The sequence below is a fragment of the Lathamus discolor genome, chromosome 2 (genome assembly GCF_037157495.1).
Source record: "Lathamus discolor isolate bLatDis1 chromosome 2, bLatDis1.hap1, whole genome shotgun sequence".
Lineage (NCBI taxonomy): Eukaryota > Metazoa > Chordata > Aves > Psittaciformes > Psittacidae > Lathamus > Lathamus discolor.
The window spans coordinates 124,760,487-124,780,971 of NC_088885.1; the positions used below are offsets into that span (position 1 = coordinate 124,760,487).

The following is a 20,485-nucleotide window of genomic DNA, read 5'->3' on the forward strand; positions in this document are numbered from 1 at the left end:
GCTTATTTCGGGAGGTGGGGCAGAAGGGATTCTCTCGGGTGCAGTAGAATCATGGGAAGGAAATGTTTGCATGACTTCTCCAAAGTAAGTTTGACAGAGCCAAAAAAAAAAAGGAGTTACTCATTTCTTTCCCTCGATTGAGTTTTCACTTTACGTGCTGTCATTTTCTACAAGTAGAAAGAATCAGTTGGCTAGGGCTTTGCCCACACTGCTGCACAGTGGTGGCTTGCTTTCCAGAGTGGTGCTACTAGAGTTTTTAAAAAATGCAAGGTAGTGGGTGAGTGTGTAAACAGGGAGCCAGTGGCTGAATTCTCAGTTCTCGCACACTGTAGTTAGAAGGGAGTGTGGAGATAAGGCAAAGATTGGCCAGAGCATTTTGGTTTTTCTTAAGATGGACTAGTTTTAGAGGTCTGTGCTGGTGTTTTGTGTTCTTGTATTAAGTGTCATAAGTATGTGGCCTGTATGAAACCTGTGTTCTTCACAACCTAGTTATTCAACAGCTTCTGGCCATCCATCTCGCTTTGCAGATTAGTCCCTGGCTCTCCTAATTAAGTGTTTCTGTTGCTTTGGATTCTGAATATCTTGTCTCCTGTTTTCTGTGTATCAGATGCTTGTCTGGTAAAAAGAGAGTGGAATACTCTATTTCACCATACAGAGATTGAGAAAAAGTTGCTTTTCTGGGCTTTCTCAAAGATTGTGTAATGTCCAGTGATATGTTGACTCATTATCAGGATATTTGTGGAGAAGACTGAGGAAATTATGTAAAGTATGCCAAAGATGATACTTTCTCTAAAATAAGAGGAAATCAAGTTTTGAGAGAACAGTAGGATCACAGAACCATAGAATAGTTAGGGTTGGAAAGGACGTTAAGATCATCTAGTTCCAATCCCCCTGCCATGGGCAGGGACACCTCACACTAAACAATGCCACCCAAGGCTTCGTCCAGCCTGGCCTTGAACACCACCAGGGATGGAGCATTCACAACTTCCCTGGGCAACCCATTCCAGTGCCTCACCACCCTTACAGTAAGAATTTCTTCCTTATATCCAATCTAAACTTCCCCTGTTTAAGTTTGAACCCGTAACCTCTTGTCCTGTCACTACAGTCCCTAATGAAGAGTCCCTCCCCAGCATCCCTATAGCCCCCCTTCAGGTACTGGAAGGCTGCTATGAGGTCTCCATGCAGCCTTCTCTTCTCCAGTCTGAACAGCCCCAACTTCCTCAGCCTGTCTTCATACGGGAGGTGCTCCAGTCCCCTGATCATCCTTGTGGCCCTCCTCTGGACTTGTTCCAACAGTTCCATGTCCTTTTTATGTTGAGGACACCAGAACTGCACTCAATACTCCAGGTGAGGTCTCACGAGAGCAGAGTAGAGGGGCAGGATCACCTCCAGGATGGTTTCCTGTATCTTGTTTTCTATTTCTTTATATGCAGGTTTCTTCCATAATTGGAATCATGTTCAGGTGGGATTTTTAGCAGCTGGTTATACTGGTGACTCAGTCCGAGAGTGAGTCTTTTAATGCAGATGATTAGTGTATAGGGAAATGCCTGTTCTGCTGCAGTGGGTACATACGGGTCCTGGTGATTCTTCCAGGCATGTTTGTAGGGAGACTGTCTTTTTGAGTTTTTGATTGTTGTTGTCTCTGCTTCCCTTGTGTTACTCAGAGTCAGAATGAGTATGATAGCTGATTTGCACTGGCCTCAGAGGTATTTAAGGCAATTTGGCTACAGCTGGAGAGGCAGCTGGTGAGAACACAGCTTCCTGATCTAGTTTTGAACATTCTTGGCAGAGATTGACGCATAAGCACCCAGAGCAAGGGTCTTTGTTGTACAATTGTATAATCTTCAGGCCATTACAATTTAAAAAAGAAAAGAAAATTTCAGTACAGAATAAAACAATCTGATTAAACTTAAGAAACCTTTTCTAATGCAGTTTTAGCCTAGTTTATGTAGAAAGGACTGGAAGGAGGTTGCCGCGTATCCCTAAGCTACGCAATGTCTGCCTGTTGGATGTAGCTATTGCAGAGATGCACAAAGTATTTTGCTTTTGGGCATTCAGAAAATTATTCATTTGTGGGTATAGTAGATCTGTATAAACTCTCACAGTGTCAGGGTTCTGTTATTGCTGTGCTGTTACTTCAACAGAGGCAAGGGTCAGCCTGAAATTTGACATTGCTGTGGCTTCCTGCAGGAAACAGTGAAAATACTGCTCGCTTTTTGACAGCCGCCATGGAGAGAATGGACAGTGTAGCTGTTGACAGGCTTGAAACTGTTCCAGGAGGATGCGTAACTTTTGTTCTCCTGTAAAGCAATTGTTTGTGCTTTCCCCTGTTCCAGGCCTAGATACTGCAGTAACTTTAAAGTTATAGCTGTTTCTGAGCAACACTGGTCTCTGTGTTCCTTGTCTTCATGCTCTTTCACAAGTGCCCAAGTATGATTTAAGGGGATTTATTTTGCTACCTGTTTTCTAAAGTACCTTCTCCTGTCTGCCTGTTATCAGAGTTGAAGCCAAGGGCTGTTTGGTTTTAGTTGGAGGAAAAGCTGATAACCAGAGGCAGATTTCTCAGCTGACAGGTGTCAGTTTAATTCACTCCTATCTGGCAACCCTCAAGACACTGCAGCAAATTTGTGCTTTTGATGCTGTGGCTGAAAATATGTCTGTACTGTTTGCTGTCTGTTATTACTTCACACAGTAAACCATTGCTCCTAAATTACAGCACATTAAAGACTAAGGCAAATCTCTCCCCATTTCTCCAGTTACACCTACAGTTCAGAAGATATAAGAAGCTCTCAAGAGCTGATATGCTTGTGGCAAATAGAAATTGAAAGAAAGGTCTGATGCTCTGGAGTTTAGTGGCAAACTGGAAATATATTTCTCCAAGTTTGTTGGGTTAGCATAGTGTTGGTGATGCAAGCACAACTCAAAGGAGATGCCTTGGGGAAAGAAAATACCACAGCCAGTGATCTTTGAGGCAGCTTAAAGAAATGTCAATGTTGCAGTTTCAGCTTCTTGGCTGATTTATTGTTGTTCTTCTCCCCTGTAAAATGAATAAACTCTTCCTGAATTAATCTGGGTGACACTTCCTCCTTTTGTTTTCTGTAGATCTTTCAACTTCAGATCTGGATTAAAGCTTAGTCTTCCAAGGGATATTCTTTGGACTACATCATTGAATCCATACTATTCCCATACTGGTTTTGAAAACTAGGATCCTAATAATACAAAATGAGGTACAGCCTATATTGTGAGAATGAGTGCAAGCATATTAAGAACCTTTGTAATGAATGTCAGTTTACAGGAGGAGAAAGACAGTTAGTGATACTACTCAGGGAACACCTAATCTGTTTTAAACCTTTACTTGTTTTAATTTGGTGAGCAGGAAGACAGATAAAACACGGGGACTTGTGCTCAGTTGCTGGTGCTGGACCTGAAATGGCTAAAGGTTGACATAAGTGCTTAGTAAAGTCTAAGCTTAGTGAAACACTTACAAAAGCGGCGCCTATTTACTGTCTTAGTGGACCTCATATGATGGAGAAGATCACAGTTAACCTTTAGATCTTAATTTGAGTGTGTGGCAGTGGGTCTTAACCCCATGCCAATGTGAAAATGTGGAAAATGGGAAGTGTGCCTTGTTGTGATAAAGCTTTAACCATCATTTGCCAAAGGAAAAGAGAAACCAATTTGGAACTTAAGGTTTGGAACTTAACTGGCTTTGATTTCTGTTATAGTCAAGTAAAGGCGTGGGAGTGGAGAGCTTAAGCCTGTTCAACCTTATAGTTAATCAGTGAAGTAGGGAACAATCAAATTGAAGTAAATGCAAATATAATTAAAAATAACGCTCTGAACATGGTGCAGTATGGATGATCTAGTATTTAACTGTGATTACAGTGATTTCAAACACTCTGTTTTATTTAAGTCACCAGATTTTTGAAAATGACTTAATTTTTAATGGCTACAGGAGGAATAACAGCACGAAGTTTGAGCCAGAGACACGATCTGGCAGGAAAAATAGTCAGTTGACTGACTAAGACTAGTTGGGTATCAAGAACAAATCTTTTCACTGTATTCCAGGGGCTTTGGCCTTCGTGCCAACGTAAATATGGGTGTCTCTCTAACAGCAGAATTACATTGGATTAGTTTGTGCTTTTTGGAAATTTATGATATGAAATATACAGTTCAGTTTTATACTTCCCTGTTTTAAGAAAATAGGGAGTTAAATGTTGATCTGGGCACTCCTTTCCTCTGGGTGTTTTGAGGAGAACTGAGGTCTTCTCTTCCTAAAAACTTTTCTCATGTTTGTAACTTAGTCAGACACAAAAGTGTTCCAAAAGCTGGGCTGCACTCACTGAAACATTTCAGATGGCTGTGTGTGTCTGAACAGAGGGTTGCAGCTATGTAGTATTAGCTTTGGCTGCTCTTAGGCAGTGCTGAAGGTCCTGTTGTTTGCACTGGGGTCCAGTAAACAATTTGCTAGTGCTCAAGGCAGGTGTGTGGCTCAGTGAGTGAAGGGGCATCTAGTCAATACTGAGCTCTCTGCCGTTTAGATGGCTTTATCTTCTCACTTGTGCCTTTTTCAAGTTCTGCAAGGAAGTGAACTTTAACTTCCACTAAGGGAACGGATGACCTTACTGTTCTGCCAAACCCAGAGTATGGCAAGTATGGGGGAAGGGAGGGCAGAGCAGGTAAATACTTGGGCAGACACATGATGCTACTGTTTCCCTCTCTAAAATTCAAGTGGAAAAAATTATATTTTCTCATGTTGCCTTTCATCTCTGTGCTAATTAAATACAGCTGGCATGTTCTGACAAATCTGCAATGCCCACTGGTACAGGCTTCTGCAGTTGAAAACCTTTGTTTTTGAAGTAAAATGTTCTGAATGTGTGTGTTCGTGACTCTTCTCAGAGGTCTGATAAGAGATTGTCATCTTTAATTGGTTTTGTGTTCAATCTTTGTTCCTTTAGAGTATTGTCTGTAGTAGGCCAGATTGGTTTCTAATATGTCTGCACAGAACATGTTTTGGGTTTGGGTTTGTTTTTTTTTGGGGGGGGGGGGGGGAGGATTCACTTCTATCTGCAGAGAATGTGAATTGTTTCAGTGAAACAGCAAAGGACCACAAGCATGAAACTTGTTTGCAAACTAATGATGATTATGACTGTATGTGTGCATATTAGAGTGCATTTCCTGCCAGGAAAAGTTCTTGTCATGCAGGTTTTAGCACTGTGAGTCAAGTGTTCCTGTATTTAACTTTCCTTTTATTTTCACTTTAAGATTACATGATGGAATTCACATTTTATCAAGAAAAGCTGTGTATCTTGGATCAATACCGTTGAAGATACCTTCTGATTACAACGCCTGAAGAAGGGTCCTGTAACATTCATCAGAAGAACATAGACAATGGATCACAAAGAAAGCTGCCCAAGTGTTAGTATTCCGAGCTCTGATGAGCACAGGGAGAAGAAAAAAAGATTTACTGTAAGTATGGAAGTGTGGAAGCGCTGTAGGTGGATGCAGTTTGTGGAAATCTGTTTATTTGCTCTTGTGAGTACTGGCCATAGTCCAGTGTGAGAAGCTGTGAATGTTTTACAGTGTAGCCTTCTGCAAAAAGAATTTGGCTTTGCAAATTTCTGGTGGTTTTACCCCCAAGGGGCAGCATTTTCTCATATGTAAGCGTCCACCTGCAGGGATAACATTTTGGTACCAAATCAGATTAAAACTTGGTATCCTATGTGATTTTTCATGTGCTTTGGGTTGGTTTCTGTTTGTTGTTGGTGTTTGGTTTGTTGTTGTTTTAATGGCCATTTTTTTCACAGATACCCTCTTATACTTTTGTGTGTATTAAAAAACAAAACAAAACAAAAAACCCAAAACACAAAAAAACAACCAAACAAACAAACCTCCCCCCCCCCCAAACCCCAAATTTTTGAAAAGCCTTTTTTCTGCCTTCCTTCCTGTTTTCTGATTGTAAGATTTTTCCTGTCCTATTCTCATTTCCACTCCTTGTCATTCCCTTCCCTCTTCCTTTTTTTTGCCTCCCAAAGTGACTTGCTTTCTGGAAGTAAGGTCTTCTCATTCTGTGGGGAAACTCTTTGCATTGCATGCTGAAAAATAAGGGACTGTGGCATGGATTTTTGTTGCTTATATTTATGTTGGGATATAAATACAGCATCAGTACTTCCTTTAAAAAGCTCAAACTGTTTCATTGCTCTTGTGCAACTTCCTCTAAGCTTTTTTTTTTTTTCTTCTTCTTTTTTGAGTGAATTAGTCACTCTTCAGATGTGGAATGCAAACACACTTACACTGAGCTGCTGTCTGAAGAATGCCATGCACCAAAGATTTAGTTTGAGATGTATATCTGCCCTTCCTCTTCACCTCTGTTCTTCAGAGAAGAATAATGCTGTCTGATTTTACAAGATGTAATTTGGGGAAGGAGTGTGCTGGTAAAGGGAACAAACAAAAGAGCTTTGGAGCTCCTTTTTTTGCATGCAGGTGAAACACAAGCAGGAAAAATGTCATGGAAGTCTAAACTTGAGAAAACAGGTCTGCTGTATTGCCTGCCTCAGTGTTGGCAGTTCTGCTGTTAAAATATGACAGTGTGGTACATTTTTGTTACGTACTAGTGTTGTGATTTCCAGGTCATTTTACCTAGAGATCTGTGTGACAACCTTTGAAGCTTAAGGGCACATTCTTAGGGTGTACTTTCTTACTACAAGCAAGAGTGGGAAACATGATGAATGGGGAGTTGAGGGTTGGAAAACAGAATCGAACCCAGCTTGCACTGTGTGGTGAGGTACACTTTGGCTTGCTACCTTCTGCTTTTTACATCAGGGTATAATTAGCAGCTTGACTAGAGCTGGTGTTCACAACCATGCTTTTGAGTATTATCACATATATTCTAGCATTTGATAACAGAAGTGAGGGTCATACTAAACTTCATGGTAGGAGCTCTGAATTCCATCATGTGCCTGTCGGTGATTTTACTGTGTCTCTTCTGTTGTAGCTGGAGCCCATCAGTACTGCTTTTGCTGCTTTTGGTGAGGGAGGGATGTGGGAGATAAATAAGTCAAGCTTCTCAGTTTTATCTTTGGAAGTGAACTCCTCATTGCTCCTGAGCCTTTTCATTGTGTTTTATTGAATATTTTATTTGTTTTTCTTAAATAATGCACACTTTTGATGTATTTACTACCAATATTTTTTTTCGTGACAAATCATTTCATGTTTGAGGGTTTTGGGTGTTCTGGCTTCTTTTTACTTCCACTTGATTTGTAGTAACTAGCCCCTGTATGTATCCACTCTAGTTCACTGTCCTGCCTTTTTCTGAAGATCTAACATTCACTTTCCTCATAAAAAGACCAAAATCCTTGCTTGATTTGGACCGTATCTGGGCATATTAATTGTTGTGCTGCTCTTGCTGCACAGTGGGTCGTTCTTTTGTCTGTCTTGCCAAATAGCATTGTTTTGGATTTCTTGCTTTTATCACTGTGCTGTTTGATGTCTGAGGCTTAATTTTCTCTTCTGACCTGTTCTCATTTCCCTTCACTCCCATCATATGCAGGCTTATTAACAAATCTCTTTCAAGGGTGCTGTTGTCTGATTAAATCTGGAAACTGTCTCAGACCTGTAATGTATAACACTAATCCCCAGCCTTATGGAAATTGTGGAGTTGGGTGTTTTTTTGGTGGTGTGTTTTTGTGTTTTGATCTTTTTGGTTGTTGTTGACACTTTAATAGTTCCCTTACTTTCTCATGCTTGCCCTCTTGAAATTGGAAAACAGCCTGTCTTTTTTCTTATTTTTGTTCTGTACAAGCTGAATGTTTAATCCAGAAACATGAGCTATCTGAACAGAGTTGAATCCTTTTGATTTCAGTGACTTCTTTTGTGAAGAGATCAATCAGATCCAGAAATAGCTGGACCCTCTCCTGTCTATATCTGGGAAGGGAGTTTGATGGAGATGATTGTGGTGGTGGTGGTTTCAGAAATTCTGTCTGGTTTTCTTCCTTTTCCCATTCTCAAAGCTTTTTGTTATTTACCCACGTTATAAGGTGTGGATGCATCTTTTCTGTGTTTTAGGAGTTTTCTCAGACTAGTTTTGATTTATAAGTAATCAGATGTAAAAACATTATTACCTAAGTAAGGCTAGATCCTTCCTGCCTGCCTTTCTGGAAACCAGCATTGCACATCTCTCTCAGTCATTACATAGGTGGAGCTGAGAGTAGTAATACAGCCCAGAGATGTTACATTTTTGGGTTTTACCAAATTCTTTGTAGGTATCATATGTGTTCCTACCATTTAGCGCTTCCCTAACTGTTGAACTTGCAGATTCTCCTTTGTTGGGTATGCAAGAGCTTTGGTGATGCTGTGAACTAGATGACCTCATGTTTCTTTTATGCTCTGTCATGTAGAAAAACGTTGACAGTGTTGTTGTCCTACAGCTGTTCTACAGCTAGCTGCTCTGAGAACAAAACTGTTTTGAGGTTGCCAAGGAGGTGGATCATCATCTTGTGTCCCAAGTTAAAGTTATGCTTGCCTGTGCACTTTGAATTCTATACATTTTGCCCTGCTAATTTAGGAAGTCTGTGAACTGCTTCTTAAGCTTGTCAGCATTGGTCTGCCATGAAGTCATGGGGAGTGAATATGTTGGTGTTTGAACATTATTTGCAGGAGTTGATTGCTGTCTAGATAGCTGAACTAGGCATCCAGTTAAGGACAGTACTGTAAGTCTTTGCAGTGGAAGCTTTTACTCTTTCCAGTCTAGGGAGGCTCTAGAAGGTGTGTAGCTATGTTTTATGCTAATGCTTGTTGAGCAGTGGAAGGGGAAGCTAGTTTTCAAAGAAAAGTCTTATCACTGTCCTACTGGATGCTTCTGTTTAGCCCCCTCTGTTCTCCAGGGGAGACTGAGAGCAGCTTATTTGAGCAGTTAACACAGCATGAATGCAAATCTCAGGCTAAGGAACTGACAGTGGTGGTTGCCACTTCCACTGTGGGAGTTAAAAAGAGAGTAAGCTGCTGTTGCAGGACAGAAGGGAGACCAGGATATTGGTCATGTTATCTGCATCAGGAATTAGCAGCTTTCTGCACTTAATTTCTCGCTGTGTCCATCCTCTTCCCAGGAGGAATAGCCAGGTTCCTTCTATAAGTACAGGAAGGTGGAGAAGGGAGGTCAACTTGCATAAGACACAGGAGCAGCCTGCTGGACACTCAGCTATCAACCAGATTTATGAAGCCAGGGACTGACAGCCTGGAATCCACTGACAAACTGGAGTCCTCTGCTGTGATAAGATTTGATTGGCCAAGCTGTGCAGCAAATTGCAGCAATTCCTCCTTTGATCCCAGTGCTGTGTGTGGTGTGATCTGACCTGTGCTATATTTCAGCCACTGCAGTGTTTTCCCCTCCTTGAACAATTGTGTCATCTGCCAGGATCCTGACTATTAATACGCATTCAAGATGTGGCAAGGAGCAGTTACCTTTATAACTGCCTTCCATATGTGCTTTGTCTTTGTTTTGGTGAAGGTAATCTTCAGTGTTTTAATGCTTTACTTCCTTTAATATTAGTCTTTGTTATGAATTACCAGATTGTTAACAGATTTCCTAGCAAATCTTTATAGACTGCTATCTGATGGCCAGGGGTTCTTGTTGGGTATGAGCTAATTTATGAAACTCCATTACATCAGCTTTGGTGTTAGTTTTTGCTTACCTGGTGTTGTAAAAATAAATCTGTAAAATCCCAGACTCTTCAGTTCTAATAATTTGTGTTGATGTCTGTGTGACTTAGCTATAAGAAATACGGCTCAACAAGTATGCTTACACATTACATGTAATGACCTTCCCTTATTTCCACCACAGGACTAAACCTGGTGGGTTTTGTTCAACTTTGTTGTTGCCAATAACTTTATCTTTGTTACTACAGGTTTACAAAGTGTTGGTGTCAGTTGGCAGAAATGAGTGGTTTGTCCTCAGACGGTATGCAGAGTTTGATAAACTGTACAATACGGTAAGCAAAAGGCAAGCTATGAAATCATGCCAGAATAGCACAGAGTAACATTTGTTTGCAGTGTTATGGTTTGAGTTAATTCCCTTTTGAAGAGTTTGAGTCAACATTCGATAACCATAGGAGGCTGTTGAAAGAAAATGACAGGGTGGGTTTTTTAAACTTTGGTTTGCTTGAATTTCAAACTCAAAATCCACTTATTTCTTGCTTTTTTTTTTTTAATTGTTGCTTGGGATCATAGTGTAATGAGAGAAACCTCCAAATTCAGTTTGCCAAAACATCTGAAATGTTCATTTGTTCGTGATGGTAAAAAGCACTGCAAAACTTAAACCATCAAGATAAATGAATCTATTAAGTAAGTGGTTTACTTTGAAGTACTGAAAGCAGTGAACAAATCCTTGTTTTTTAGTATAAACTGTTCTTATCTGCAGTAGGAATAGTTACAATAGCCAAATTTTGTGGCAGTGGTCCCAGTGAAATAGGGACTCCCCATCAAATAAGTATGGGTTTATTGGGTTCAATGCTACAAAGGGATTTTGCCCCTTTTACATAGTGGGCAAGTGGGGCACTGACTTGCTCAAATGTGTAGTCCATGGTGTGTCCTGTGCCCCTAGTTGTCTCCAGTTTTTCATGTATAGAGGCTGTACCTTTTGCTTTAACAAAAAGAGAAATGATTCCTCTGTGATCCCCATAAGAAAAGATTACCAGCTGCTTATCTGTGCCTCCTTTTCCCATCTGTTGCTCCTATGGGAAGTAGTCAGGGTTTTCTCTCTTCTGCCTCACTGTACGTGGATTTATATGTGGCAATGGTATACAAATACAGGGAGTGAGCTTCGAGTTGTCTTACCAAGTCTGAGCTGAAGTCAGCCTGGATGCACTATGGTATGCTTTGCCTGCATCTTTTGCAAGGGATGTGAAAGCAAAGTATCCACTTTTCTATACCTGTAGGGTGAGTGTTGGTGATCCTGTTCTCTTTGCCACGTTCTCTTGCGATTCAGATTAGCGTTGCTCTGTGGAAGCTTGTTCAGCACTGGTCTTTCTAACGTGTGTAGGGGCGGAGGTCCTGGAGAAGCATAACCAGGAGGACACTTAAGTCCAGTTTCTGTTCTGTATAACTCATATAGTACACCAAGAAGAACTTGTGCTGCTAACTGGAGGAGATACTGATGTTTCTAAGGAGAGGAGAATTGCTAGCTACTGTATTAAAAAACTACTCTCTTAACGAGAATGAGGGTAAGATTGCTCCTCTGAGCTCTTGAAAATGAAGCAAATGTAATCAAGGCTTGGCAAATGTCAGGGGTTTTGTATAAATTCAGTGCTATTGTATACAATCTTCTGGTCAGTTTATCAAGTGTTAGAATATAATCAAATTATCAATTCCATTATTGTGAAACAGGCTCTTCATCTATTTACAGGTTTGGCTTAGGGGTGAACAACTTGTGTTTTCTAGAGCTTTAAGAATGTTATTTGGGCAAAACCCAGAGGCCTGTATCCCCAGCCCATCTTAAACTTCATGCATGCACCTCTATGCAGGCAAGCAAGAAAAAAAAACCCAAGCCTGAGAGAGAGACTTGAGGAAGGAAGTAAAGAGGAGAATAAAACCAACACTGAAATTCTAACCTGTGTGTTTTAATCTGGGGCAAGTGGAAAATCCTTTCAGCAATATTGCAGGAGACAGCTGCAATAATCCATAGCCTTCTAAAGTGTGATGGCCTTTGAATTTAAAAGGGTATGAGTGGTGCAAACAAGCTGAGTACAGATTGGGGTTTGTTTGTTTATGCTCTTTTTACAAGTGTGTGAGTAGAGAAGATGACAGGAGCAGAATTACTAATAATCAGATGTTCAAACTGTTCATCAGAAAACAAAAAAAAATGCAGTTGTTTGTATTGATATTTAAGCACACTCCAATTGTATGTGCTTTGTTTTCAGCTAAAGAAGCAATTTCCCACCATGAACCTGAAGATTCCAGCTAAAAGAATATTTGGAGACAATTTTGATCCTGGTAAGTTATCATCAGGTTACTCATTTTGTCAGGGTTTTTTTAAGATGAAAATTGATCTATTCCAACCTACAAGGAGCTGTCTTAGATGAGCTTTGCAGCAGTCCTCAAAACAGTGACTAAACCAGAGTTTAGTCATGCCCCAGTCAAGAACAGGAACCAGCGTAGGAAGGTATTCTGCTTGTGATTGTGAGCAAAGCATTGCTTAGTGGCCCTGAACCGCTCTTGCACTGAAGGTTATAGCTCCTCCCAGCCCTCCCATATGGACTGTTCCGAACTTTCAAGGTGTAATCTCTGTTCTATGAAAGCAAAAGCCAAACTCCAGACTCTTCTAAACATAAGCCTAGCAAATTTTAACTTCCTTTGTGTGACTTTACCTGCCCTCTCTGAAAAATGAAATAACTGAAGGATTTATCTTTGAATGCTTTTGAACTCTATCTAAATGTGCTTCCTTGTACAATTTAAATGAAAATGAACCTCTTCCTGTTGTTGTTCCACTTAGAGAATCTTGTTTGATGTTCACATGATGTGATCCAGTTAGCAGTGATAGGTCCCGATTAAGCTTGCTCTGTCCACATCAAAATACTCATTTGAAATCACTCCTAAAGTGCACTGAATTAACCTAGGTGGCACCACTGATGAGGCAAATGGGAAGGCCAAGGCTTTGCTCTGCGTGTTTATACTCTTCATTCAGGGTATTTTTCCTTAAGGGTGTCCTTGATGGTCATTGGGAATCTCCCACCCTCCCCTGGCTTGCTAATGTGGTCAGACTGAGTTTGTAGTTTTACATCCTCCTGCACCTGTTTCAGGCATTTGATTTTCTCCTTTGCTGAAGAACAAATAGATCCAAAGGTGTTGAACTCTTGCAGTGTGTTCTTTTGGGGTTTTTAGAGTTCTTTCAGACAAACAAATTTTTGGCAGTTACTGTTAATCATCTAGATCCTGACACAAAACTCCTTTTTATTTTTTATTAAAATAATCAAATGCAAGTATCCAAGCTCTGATGGCCTCTTTTGATGAACATGTGAATGATTGCCGAAACTTCTACATGGATTGTGTCTAAAGGGATTTCCTGGTTTGGTTTCTGTCCTTTTCTCTGACTTTGGGGTTTTCAGAATCGGCTGAAGACCTAGTAGTGTGGTGCAGTCTGGGCTGCTGTACAGCCAAATGTACAGGTGGCTTTACTGGAATCGCATTTAGGAAACTGCAGTTTAAATGGCGGGGAAAGAACCTAAAACTTTATTAAAACTATATATGTAAAGCAAAGTCCTCAGACTCGTTTTAAATTTCCATGGACTATGCTGAAATCCTTGAAGCATGAGAAACTGAATCGTTCTTAAGATGTTTCTTGCTGGGGGGCAGGGTGGAGATGGAGCCATGGTGCTCTTTTAAATAATTATCTTAACACTAATTTAGTGAAGCTTTGATGTAGTGTTTCTGCTGGCTTCTGAAATGTCACATATTTTACAAATGTTGAAAAGGTATTTTACCTCTGTCAGTCAATGCTTGTGCTGTCGTCAGTCCATGGATTGTACTATTGCCTTGGAGTGCAGTAGAGAGAAACTTCCATATCCCTCTTCCCAAAGTCTACCAAAAATGCTGTTACAACATAGGTTGTCATCTAAATGCTTCATTTTTATTGTCACTTATCTCAAAATTAATCTGGGTTTAATGTCAGAAGTAGGGTGGAGGGAAACCATTGAAACCAGTCAGAATACAGAACTAGAAAATGACAGAATACATTTGAGGTGACACGATGCAAGTGTTTTATCTTCAACAATGTGGGCAGCTCTGTAGCCTTAGAGTGGCTGATGGTACCATACATCTGCCATACTGAAACTGCTGATGTTGGTGACTCCCATAACATCTTTATGCAGGTTTACCTTCCTGCTTGATGTCAGTAATTTGGGATTATTAAATACCTGAACAAGGATTGAGGGATTATATCCCTGGAACAATAGAAACATTTTTTTTTGTAGTATTGGAAATACCGCTTTTAATTGAAATTGAATTTTAATTTAAAATTTTAACAGTGGTCAGCAATTTTTATATGACAGAGTTACCTTAACACATGAATAAAATCAGCTTTTTCTGTGCAACTTGTTGTTGACATGAATAATGAAAGACAAGATTATCCTGTTTTGCACTTTATTTCATGTTAAAGAGTTTTAAATCCCTTGTGTATCTTTCCATATCGCTAAAGGAAAGTTACGTATCTTAAGCTTTAGGTGAGGGTGGAGATGCTGAGGATTGCTTTTTTAATATCAGAGATGATGTCCAAGACAGAAAATAAAGCATTTTATTTAGTTACCTTTAATGGTTCCATCTGAGTTCCCGCTGGCTGGATGAGCTGTGCAACTTTCCCACTGCCATACATATATTATGGAAATGTGCTGCTTGGTGGGACTGTTCTTGTAAAAACTTGATTTGTGCAGCTGATGCCAGGTTTTGCCTGTGTTTTGTGGGTTTTGAACAGAATTGAGTCCTGAAGGGCTCACCAACACGGCGAAGGCTGCACAGGTTAGCCTAGCCTACTGTGCTTACACGCTGTTCTCAAAGCACTTCAGTACAGTTCTAATCCAACTGACTGTCTACATTTTCTAGTAGTGTTGCAGAGAAAATGAAATTTGTTCTTTCACCTCACTTGAATGTGTTAAGCTTGTGATTTCTCACATGTAGAACCAATGCTTTTCTGAACCAGTCATGAAGCAGCCTCTTTTTTTTTTTAACTGCTGTTTTAAGTCCTAAAAACCCCCTGTGTTTGAAAATGAAGTCTTTTTCACAAGCTGACTGATTGTTCTAATAAATCTATCTTACTTTTTTTTATCTCCAGATTTTATTAAACAGAGAAGAGCAGGACTGAATGAATTCATTCAAAATTTAGTTAGACAGCCAGAGCTATGCAACCAGTAAGTAGTTTCATTTCTATTTTATAAGGACTGTATAAAATACATTAAGTGTCAATACAAAGCTGTAAAATAAGTTATCTGGTTAAAAGTATGTAATTTTCATGTTTGGTGCTCTTAAATACAATAAACAAACTTTACTTTGGCTGATGAACAGTATAAAAATGTTTTTGTTTCCTGAAAACTGATCTACAAATAACCTGGGATGCAGCATGGATCTTAATACCAGGGGAGCAGATTCTGGTGTAAACTCTGTTGCTGTAGGGCAGGTGTTTGTTTTGCCCCTGGCTGTCCTGTGTAACAGCTCTGCTGTCTCTTGCTATTAAGTTGCTGTAAGTCACTGCCTGAACTTTTTTGTTAGAGGAGTTCATGTGTGTGCTCCAGAACTTGTAAGCATTTTAACAAAGTAGCTTAATCAGCTTGCTTAGGCGGTTGGGGGTAACCAAGCTGCCTGTCTAAAGCAAATGAGTAAGCTTGTACATGAACTGTTCCAGGAGAATTGCAGGTGTGTTAGCCTCCATCAGTGTCCTGCTGATAAGTAAGAGGTGATGGTACGCTAGAGTCGGCTCCAGTTAAATCTGAAGGATAACAGTTCCGTGTGTGAATTTTATCTGGGGGCTGAACTGCATTTTTATTTTCGTTTAAATCTATACCTAATAAATTTAAACTAAATCTGTGCAGCTTTCTGTGTTGCTTGAACTGGTAAAATAGTAAAGCTCTATGTTTGGCTTTAGTGTTGAATAAATGTCTGTAACACGTATGCTTTGTTTAATCAGCCTATGTGTACAACCTGTTAAACTGCCTGTTTCCCACAGGAAAGAATAGAACCCTTGAATGGTATTGCTGCAGCTTGCAGTCAAGAGTATTTTTTTTTCCAATAAATGAACTATTTAAATGTCCTATTAACCCCAAATGTGTATTTTCTTTCTTTTTTGGGAGAAAGGAACATTTTATATCTTTCCTTGTGGGAAGTGGAAAAAATTTTGCAACCAAGTCATTATGGTAGAATAGTTTTCCACTAGAACAAATACTGGGAGGCTTGTGGTCATCATAGTGTTCTTGGGGAAGATGAGAAAGCACTTTAAAATAACTACTTATTGAAAGCTAATCGGTTTTGTTACATTAAGAAAGGACATTGGTTTTACTTATTACAATCCCCTTCCCTGTTTGGTTGTCAGTATGTCCAAATATTTCGTTTCAAAACCTGATGTATTTGTTCTCCATAGGTAAGATGGTACAGGGTTTCTGTGCACATCACAGACTTGTATGCTTAAAAAAAGAAAGGAAAAAAAAAGAAGCCAAACCTCAAATTCACTTTGCTGTTTTAAATTTTGTGAGCTTTTAAAATTGTTTTACGTTCAAATGCATCGGTAGCTCAATTGATGTTCTTTAACTTTGCACTTAGCCTGTTTGATCCATTAAAACTAACTTAAATCAGTATTAAGGAGTAGGTCTCATAAAGTGCTTTGGTGTTGTTGAAAGTGTGTTCAATAAAAAGCTTATTAGACATAGTTATACAATAAAAACAAAATAGAGACTGAATTTGTCTTGTTTTTTTAGATGTGCTAGAAGCTGCTTAAGGAATATGTGGTGACTGATTCTTCACAGATAGTCAGCATCCCTACTTTCTTAGACTGTTTTGCTTTAATGTGCTAATTAAATTTGAAATTAGCAAAAATTACTTAGGTAAAGTTAATAATGTACAAGGAAGGCATAGGGGGATATGCATTTTCACACAACTTCAAGGAAGTCCACCTTCCACTATATCTTTTAAGCATTAAAGCCAGTATCAGGATGCCGTATTTTTAACTCCTGCCTAGGAAAACTGTTTCACTAAAAGCCGGAGAACTGTTGGTGGTGATGTCCTCATTTCTGGACGCAAAGGCACCTGAACATCTGAATTGAAAAGCACAAATGTCAGATTCAGTGTGTCCAAGATCGGAATGTTTCTATTATTCTCTGAACCTTACCGTGCTGTTTCAAGGAGAGGGTTGGGGTTGTTTGTTGTGGGGTTTTTTCTGTCCTTCAGTAGACTTGGTTCTTGGGTCCGGCTTGTTTGTGGGATATTGTATTGAAGCCGCACCTTTCTGTCCAGTAATAAAGCCAACAGAAACCTACAAATGTGTTAGAGTTATTAGAGAGACCCTGTGGCAGTTGATGAGGATTTTCCTGCAGTTGCTGTCAGGTGGAATGTGGGACAGGATGGATCATTGGCTTAGACCTAATTGGGAATTAAGAGGACTAGCTTCAAGCTGCATTTACCCAGCTAACTGTATTTGACAGAGAACTTGCTCTTGTTGGATAGAAAGCAGATGTGCTCTTCTTGCTGAGTGATGTCTTGACTAGGAGCTGGGAGTTCATTACTTGTGAGCATTATGAGGCCTCTTAAATCACTGAGCAACTGTTTAAATTGGGCTGGTAGCCCCCTCAAAGGTAGGTCTTCACTGGAAAATTAATGAATATAATTGTGAGAACACTTCCAAAGAAAATCTGTTTGAATACAAATGTATAATAGAGGATGCATTAAAGATGTAACATAGTTATTTTTAAACAGTCCAAAGTAGTGCCTTAATGAAAATGAGAACATTTGCATAACACTTGAAGAACTCAAGAATGACAATACCCTGCCACCTCTGTGGGGAAATGAGTTATCAGCTCTCTAAGCGAGAAGCGGGGGTCTGTGTTTGTTCCCTAGAAGAAAATCAGTGGCTGGATTTTTCTGATTTCTGAATCTGAACCCCCTGGATTGTAAGATCTTGCAGTCCACAGTGGGGAAAGCAAGCCTTGCATTACATTGGTTGTGCTCTTTTAAAATGTTAACTGTACGTTATGGCTTTTTAAAGCCTTTGCTTTCTGTAAAAAAGATAGCAGTGTTTTACTGGACACCATTAGTTTAAAAAAAGTGTGTCTTAAATGGTGTGTCACTGGCAGTTAACTTTACCATTTTGCTGCAAAATCTGTGTGACTTCTAGGGCTTATTCATATTTCTATGTGTCCAAAATTTTTTGTGTGGCTTCCTGTGTTTCTTCAGGAAGGCTAATGCAGAACTGCTGTCACAGAAGGAACTGCATTTAGATGGAGCTTGACATCCATTCGTGATCTCAAAGAAAACCTATAAACTAAATTTATCCAGTCATAAAAATCCAAACAAAATCGACTTTTGCTGGTAGTACATGTACAATGTATATTGAGCATCCCTTTTAAACTGTTTTCTTGATCCTTTTAATTTCCTGTGAGGTTATTTTAGGAATAGTTCCAGTGTATTTTAAACTACATTGAGTTAATACATGTGAGCTATTACAGCATAGAAGTCCTACCAGTCTATATAGCATGTATCTGCATGCCGCAATCTGGGCTAAGAAATAAAACATTTTCTTTTAACCACTACTTTTTTTGCGGTGCTTTTAAAGTTGCAAATGTGAACGATGTAACATTGATCACTTATACTCCTGGCCACCATGCAGTGTGGAGATTGAGCACTCTGCAACTGTACAGCAGCCTTTTACCGTGAATCTATTTTTTCTACTTTTATTTTTTTTTCCTGCTGTGAATTCGGTGCTGGACAAAGTTACTATAGTAACTATTTGAGCTGTATTACAACATGCTCTATTAAATCAGCCACTTGTCCAGAATAATTAATGTTGAAAGGTAATTAGGATCTGGTTCTGTTGTTCTGTCTTGTGAAAAATGTTAACTATAACTCTGTATTCCTGATTTTATGATATCCAAGGATTCTGAAACTTAAATTGCTGCATCGTGAGCCAGTATTACTACAATATTCAAACCACAGTGATTTTTGTCTTCTGTGACTCAGAATACAGGAGAGGCCCTGAAATAGATCAGAATTTGGAGTTCATATAAGATGGGAAGAATTAAACTGAAATGATAGTGGAAAACTGTGCATACAGCCTTGTTCTTGAAACCTGAAAGGCTGAAGGTTAACAAACAGCTTTCAAGTAGGGTTTAGGAATATAGAATGTGGGCGATGGTGACTGGGAACCTCAGATAGTATAGGACATTAGTTGGGTTCAGTAATGAGTAGTGCTAATATGATATACAGGAGCTGGGGATATGTCAGAAATGGACCATCTCTTACTGCTTATCCTTAAGTGCGGAGGGTGAAATGGATTGAAAATAGCAAAGCAAGTATATCTGTTTCTTAAATGTTAAATAGAGTAGTTTTATGTACTAGGGATAAGATAAAAGAGCAGCTCTATAGTAAGCTAGTGCTTTTCTTTTACTGAACGGCTCATGCAGAGTTTCCTATGAGTGGCTACCTGAGACATTCTCAAAGAACTTAATCTCTGAAATTTAGGTAAGATTTCCTCCATGATAAGCAGGCTACCTTTTAGTGAACTGATGGAACTTGATAGATTCAGTAATCTCTTCAGGTAGTATATAGCCTATATGTGATATCCATTTCTTTAGGTATTAATTTTGCCTCACTCGTAGTACATTACGTTTTACTCACTGTGTAGTGGCTAAGAAAGACATTACATTCTTTTGAATGTAATGTTCAGTAAGCTTTGCTTGCTGGAAGTGGGTTCTCAGAATTCTTTTACTTTCCCTACATTCTCCCAGTCCTCCTCCCCTGGCCCCCACCCACCAAGGCAGCAGCTGGAAACCAATGCTGAAGTTTGAAAGGCGTCTCCTTGAGTACTGCGGGAAGCCTGTAGGCTCTCTTGCTGGTTTCTGAAGGATAGCGTTTGTGTCCTGCAGCTGATGGGAAGGATTTCCTAACGTCATCTTGTCAGTGCCCAGCCAGAATGCATTCTGAATACAGGGTCAGCATCTTCCACTTAAAAGTGAATGGGGATAGGAATGTTAACGACCAAGTATCTCTCTTTGGGATGCAGACTATGCATTTTATTCTATCTGATGTTGGACTATTTCATTGACTTTGGAAAACTACAAATGGTTTTAAACTCCTCAGTTTCTTGAAAGACAGCTGGTTTCCTGGTGGTCGCTGGCCAGTTAGAACTCATGCTTTCTTCCAACAATTACCTTTTAATGCCGTTCTGCAGAGCATTTCCTTGTGAAGTCTTCACATATATATACTTTAATGTGTCTGGGTTTTGCAAGGGAAGAATTTTGTGTGCTGTATGCAGCACATTCCGCAGTTGAATTATGTTGCTATAAAAGCATTTGTTATACACACATTCAGCAGTTGAATTATGTTGCTATAAAAGCATTTGTTATACACACATTCAGCAGTTGAATTATGTTCCTATAAAAGCATTTGTTATACACAGTCCTTAATTGCCAGAACTTAATTGCAAAACTTTGTGATGAGGAACTCCTCTGCTGCTGTTTAATCCAATGCTTCCTATGGTTATGGCTGAAAATCATGCAGATTATCACTGTGCTAATGAAGTTAACTGTGTTTCTAGCCCAGATGTCAGAGCATTTCTTCAGATGGATAACCCAAAACACCAGTCAGATCCATCTGAAGATGAAGATGAAAGGAGCAGTCGGAAGGTAACAACAGAACAGTCTTATGAATTTTAGCTATTTGAGAGCTATCTTAGATATATTATATACTGAAAATTACTAGTTTGTTTCACAGTAAGTCTCCTCCATGCTCTTTTAAACAAATC

At 39.5% G+C, this 20,485-nt stretch overlaps 1 protein-coding gene across 5 annotated transcripts in view; it reads left to right on the plus strand.

The window, feature by feature from the left end:
* SGK3 (serum/glucocorticoid regulated kinase family member 3) overlaps positions 1-20,485 on the plus strand; it is a 61,225-nt gene that overhangs the window by 26,223 nt on the left and 14,517 nt on the right. For all 5 annotated transcript variants that reach the window (XM_065668378.1, XM_065668379.1, XM_065668380.1 and 2 more), the window contains exons 2-6: positions 5,266-5,469; positions 9,903-9,986; positions 11,913-11,985; positions 14,816-14,891; positions 20,279-20,366. In XM_065668378.1, the coding sequence (XP_065524450.1) occupies positions 5,392-5,469; positions 9,903-9,986; positions 11,913-11,985; positions 14,816-14,891; positions 20,279-20,366 (399 nt within the window). In that variant the 5' untranslated portion in view covers positions 5,266-5,391. The remainder of the gene's footprint in view (positions 1-5,265; positions 5,470-9,902; positions 9,987-11,912; positions 11,986-14,815; positions 14,892-20,278; positions 20,367-20,485) is intronic.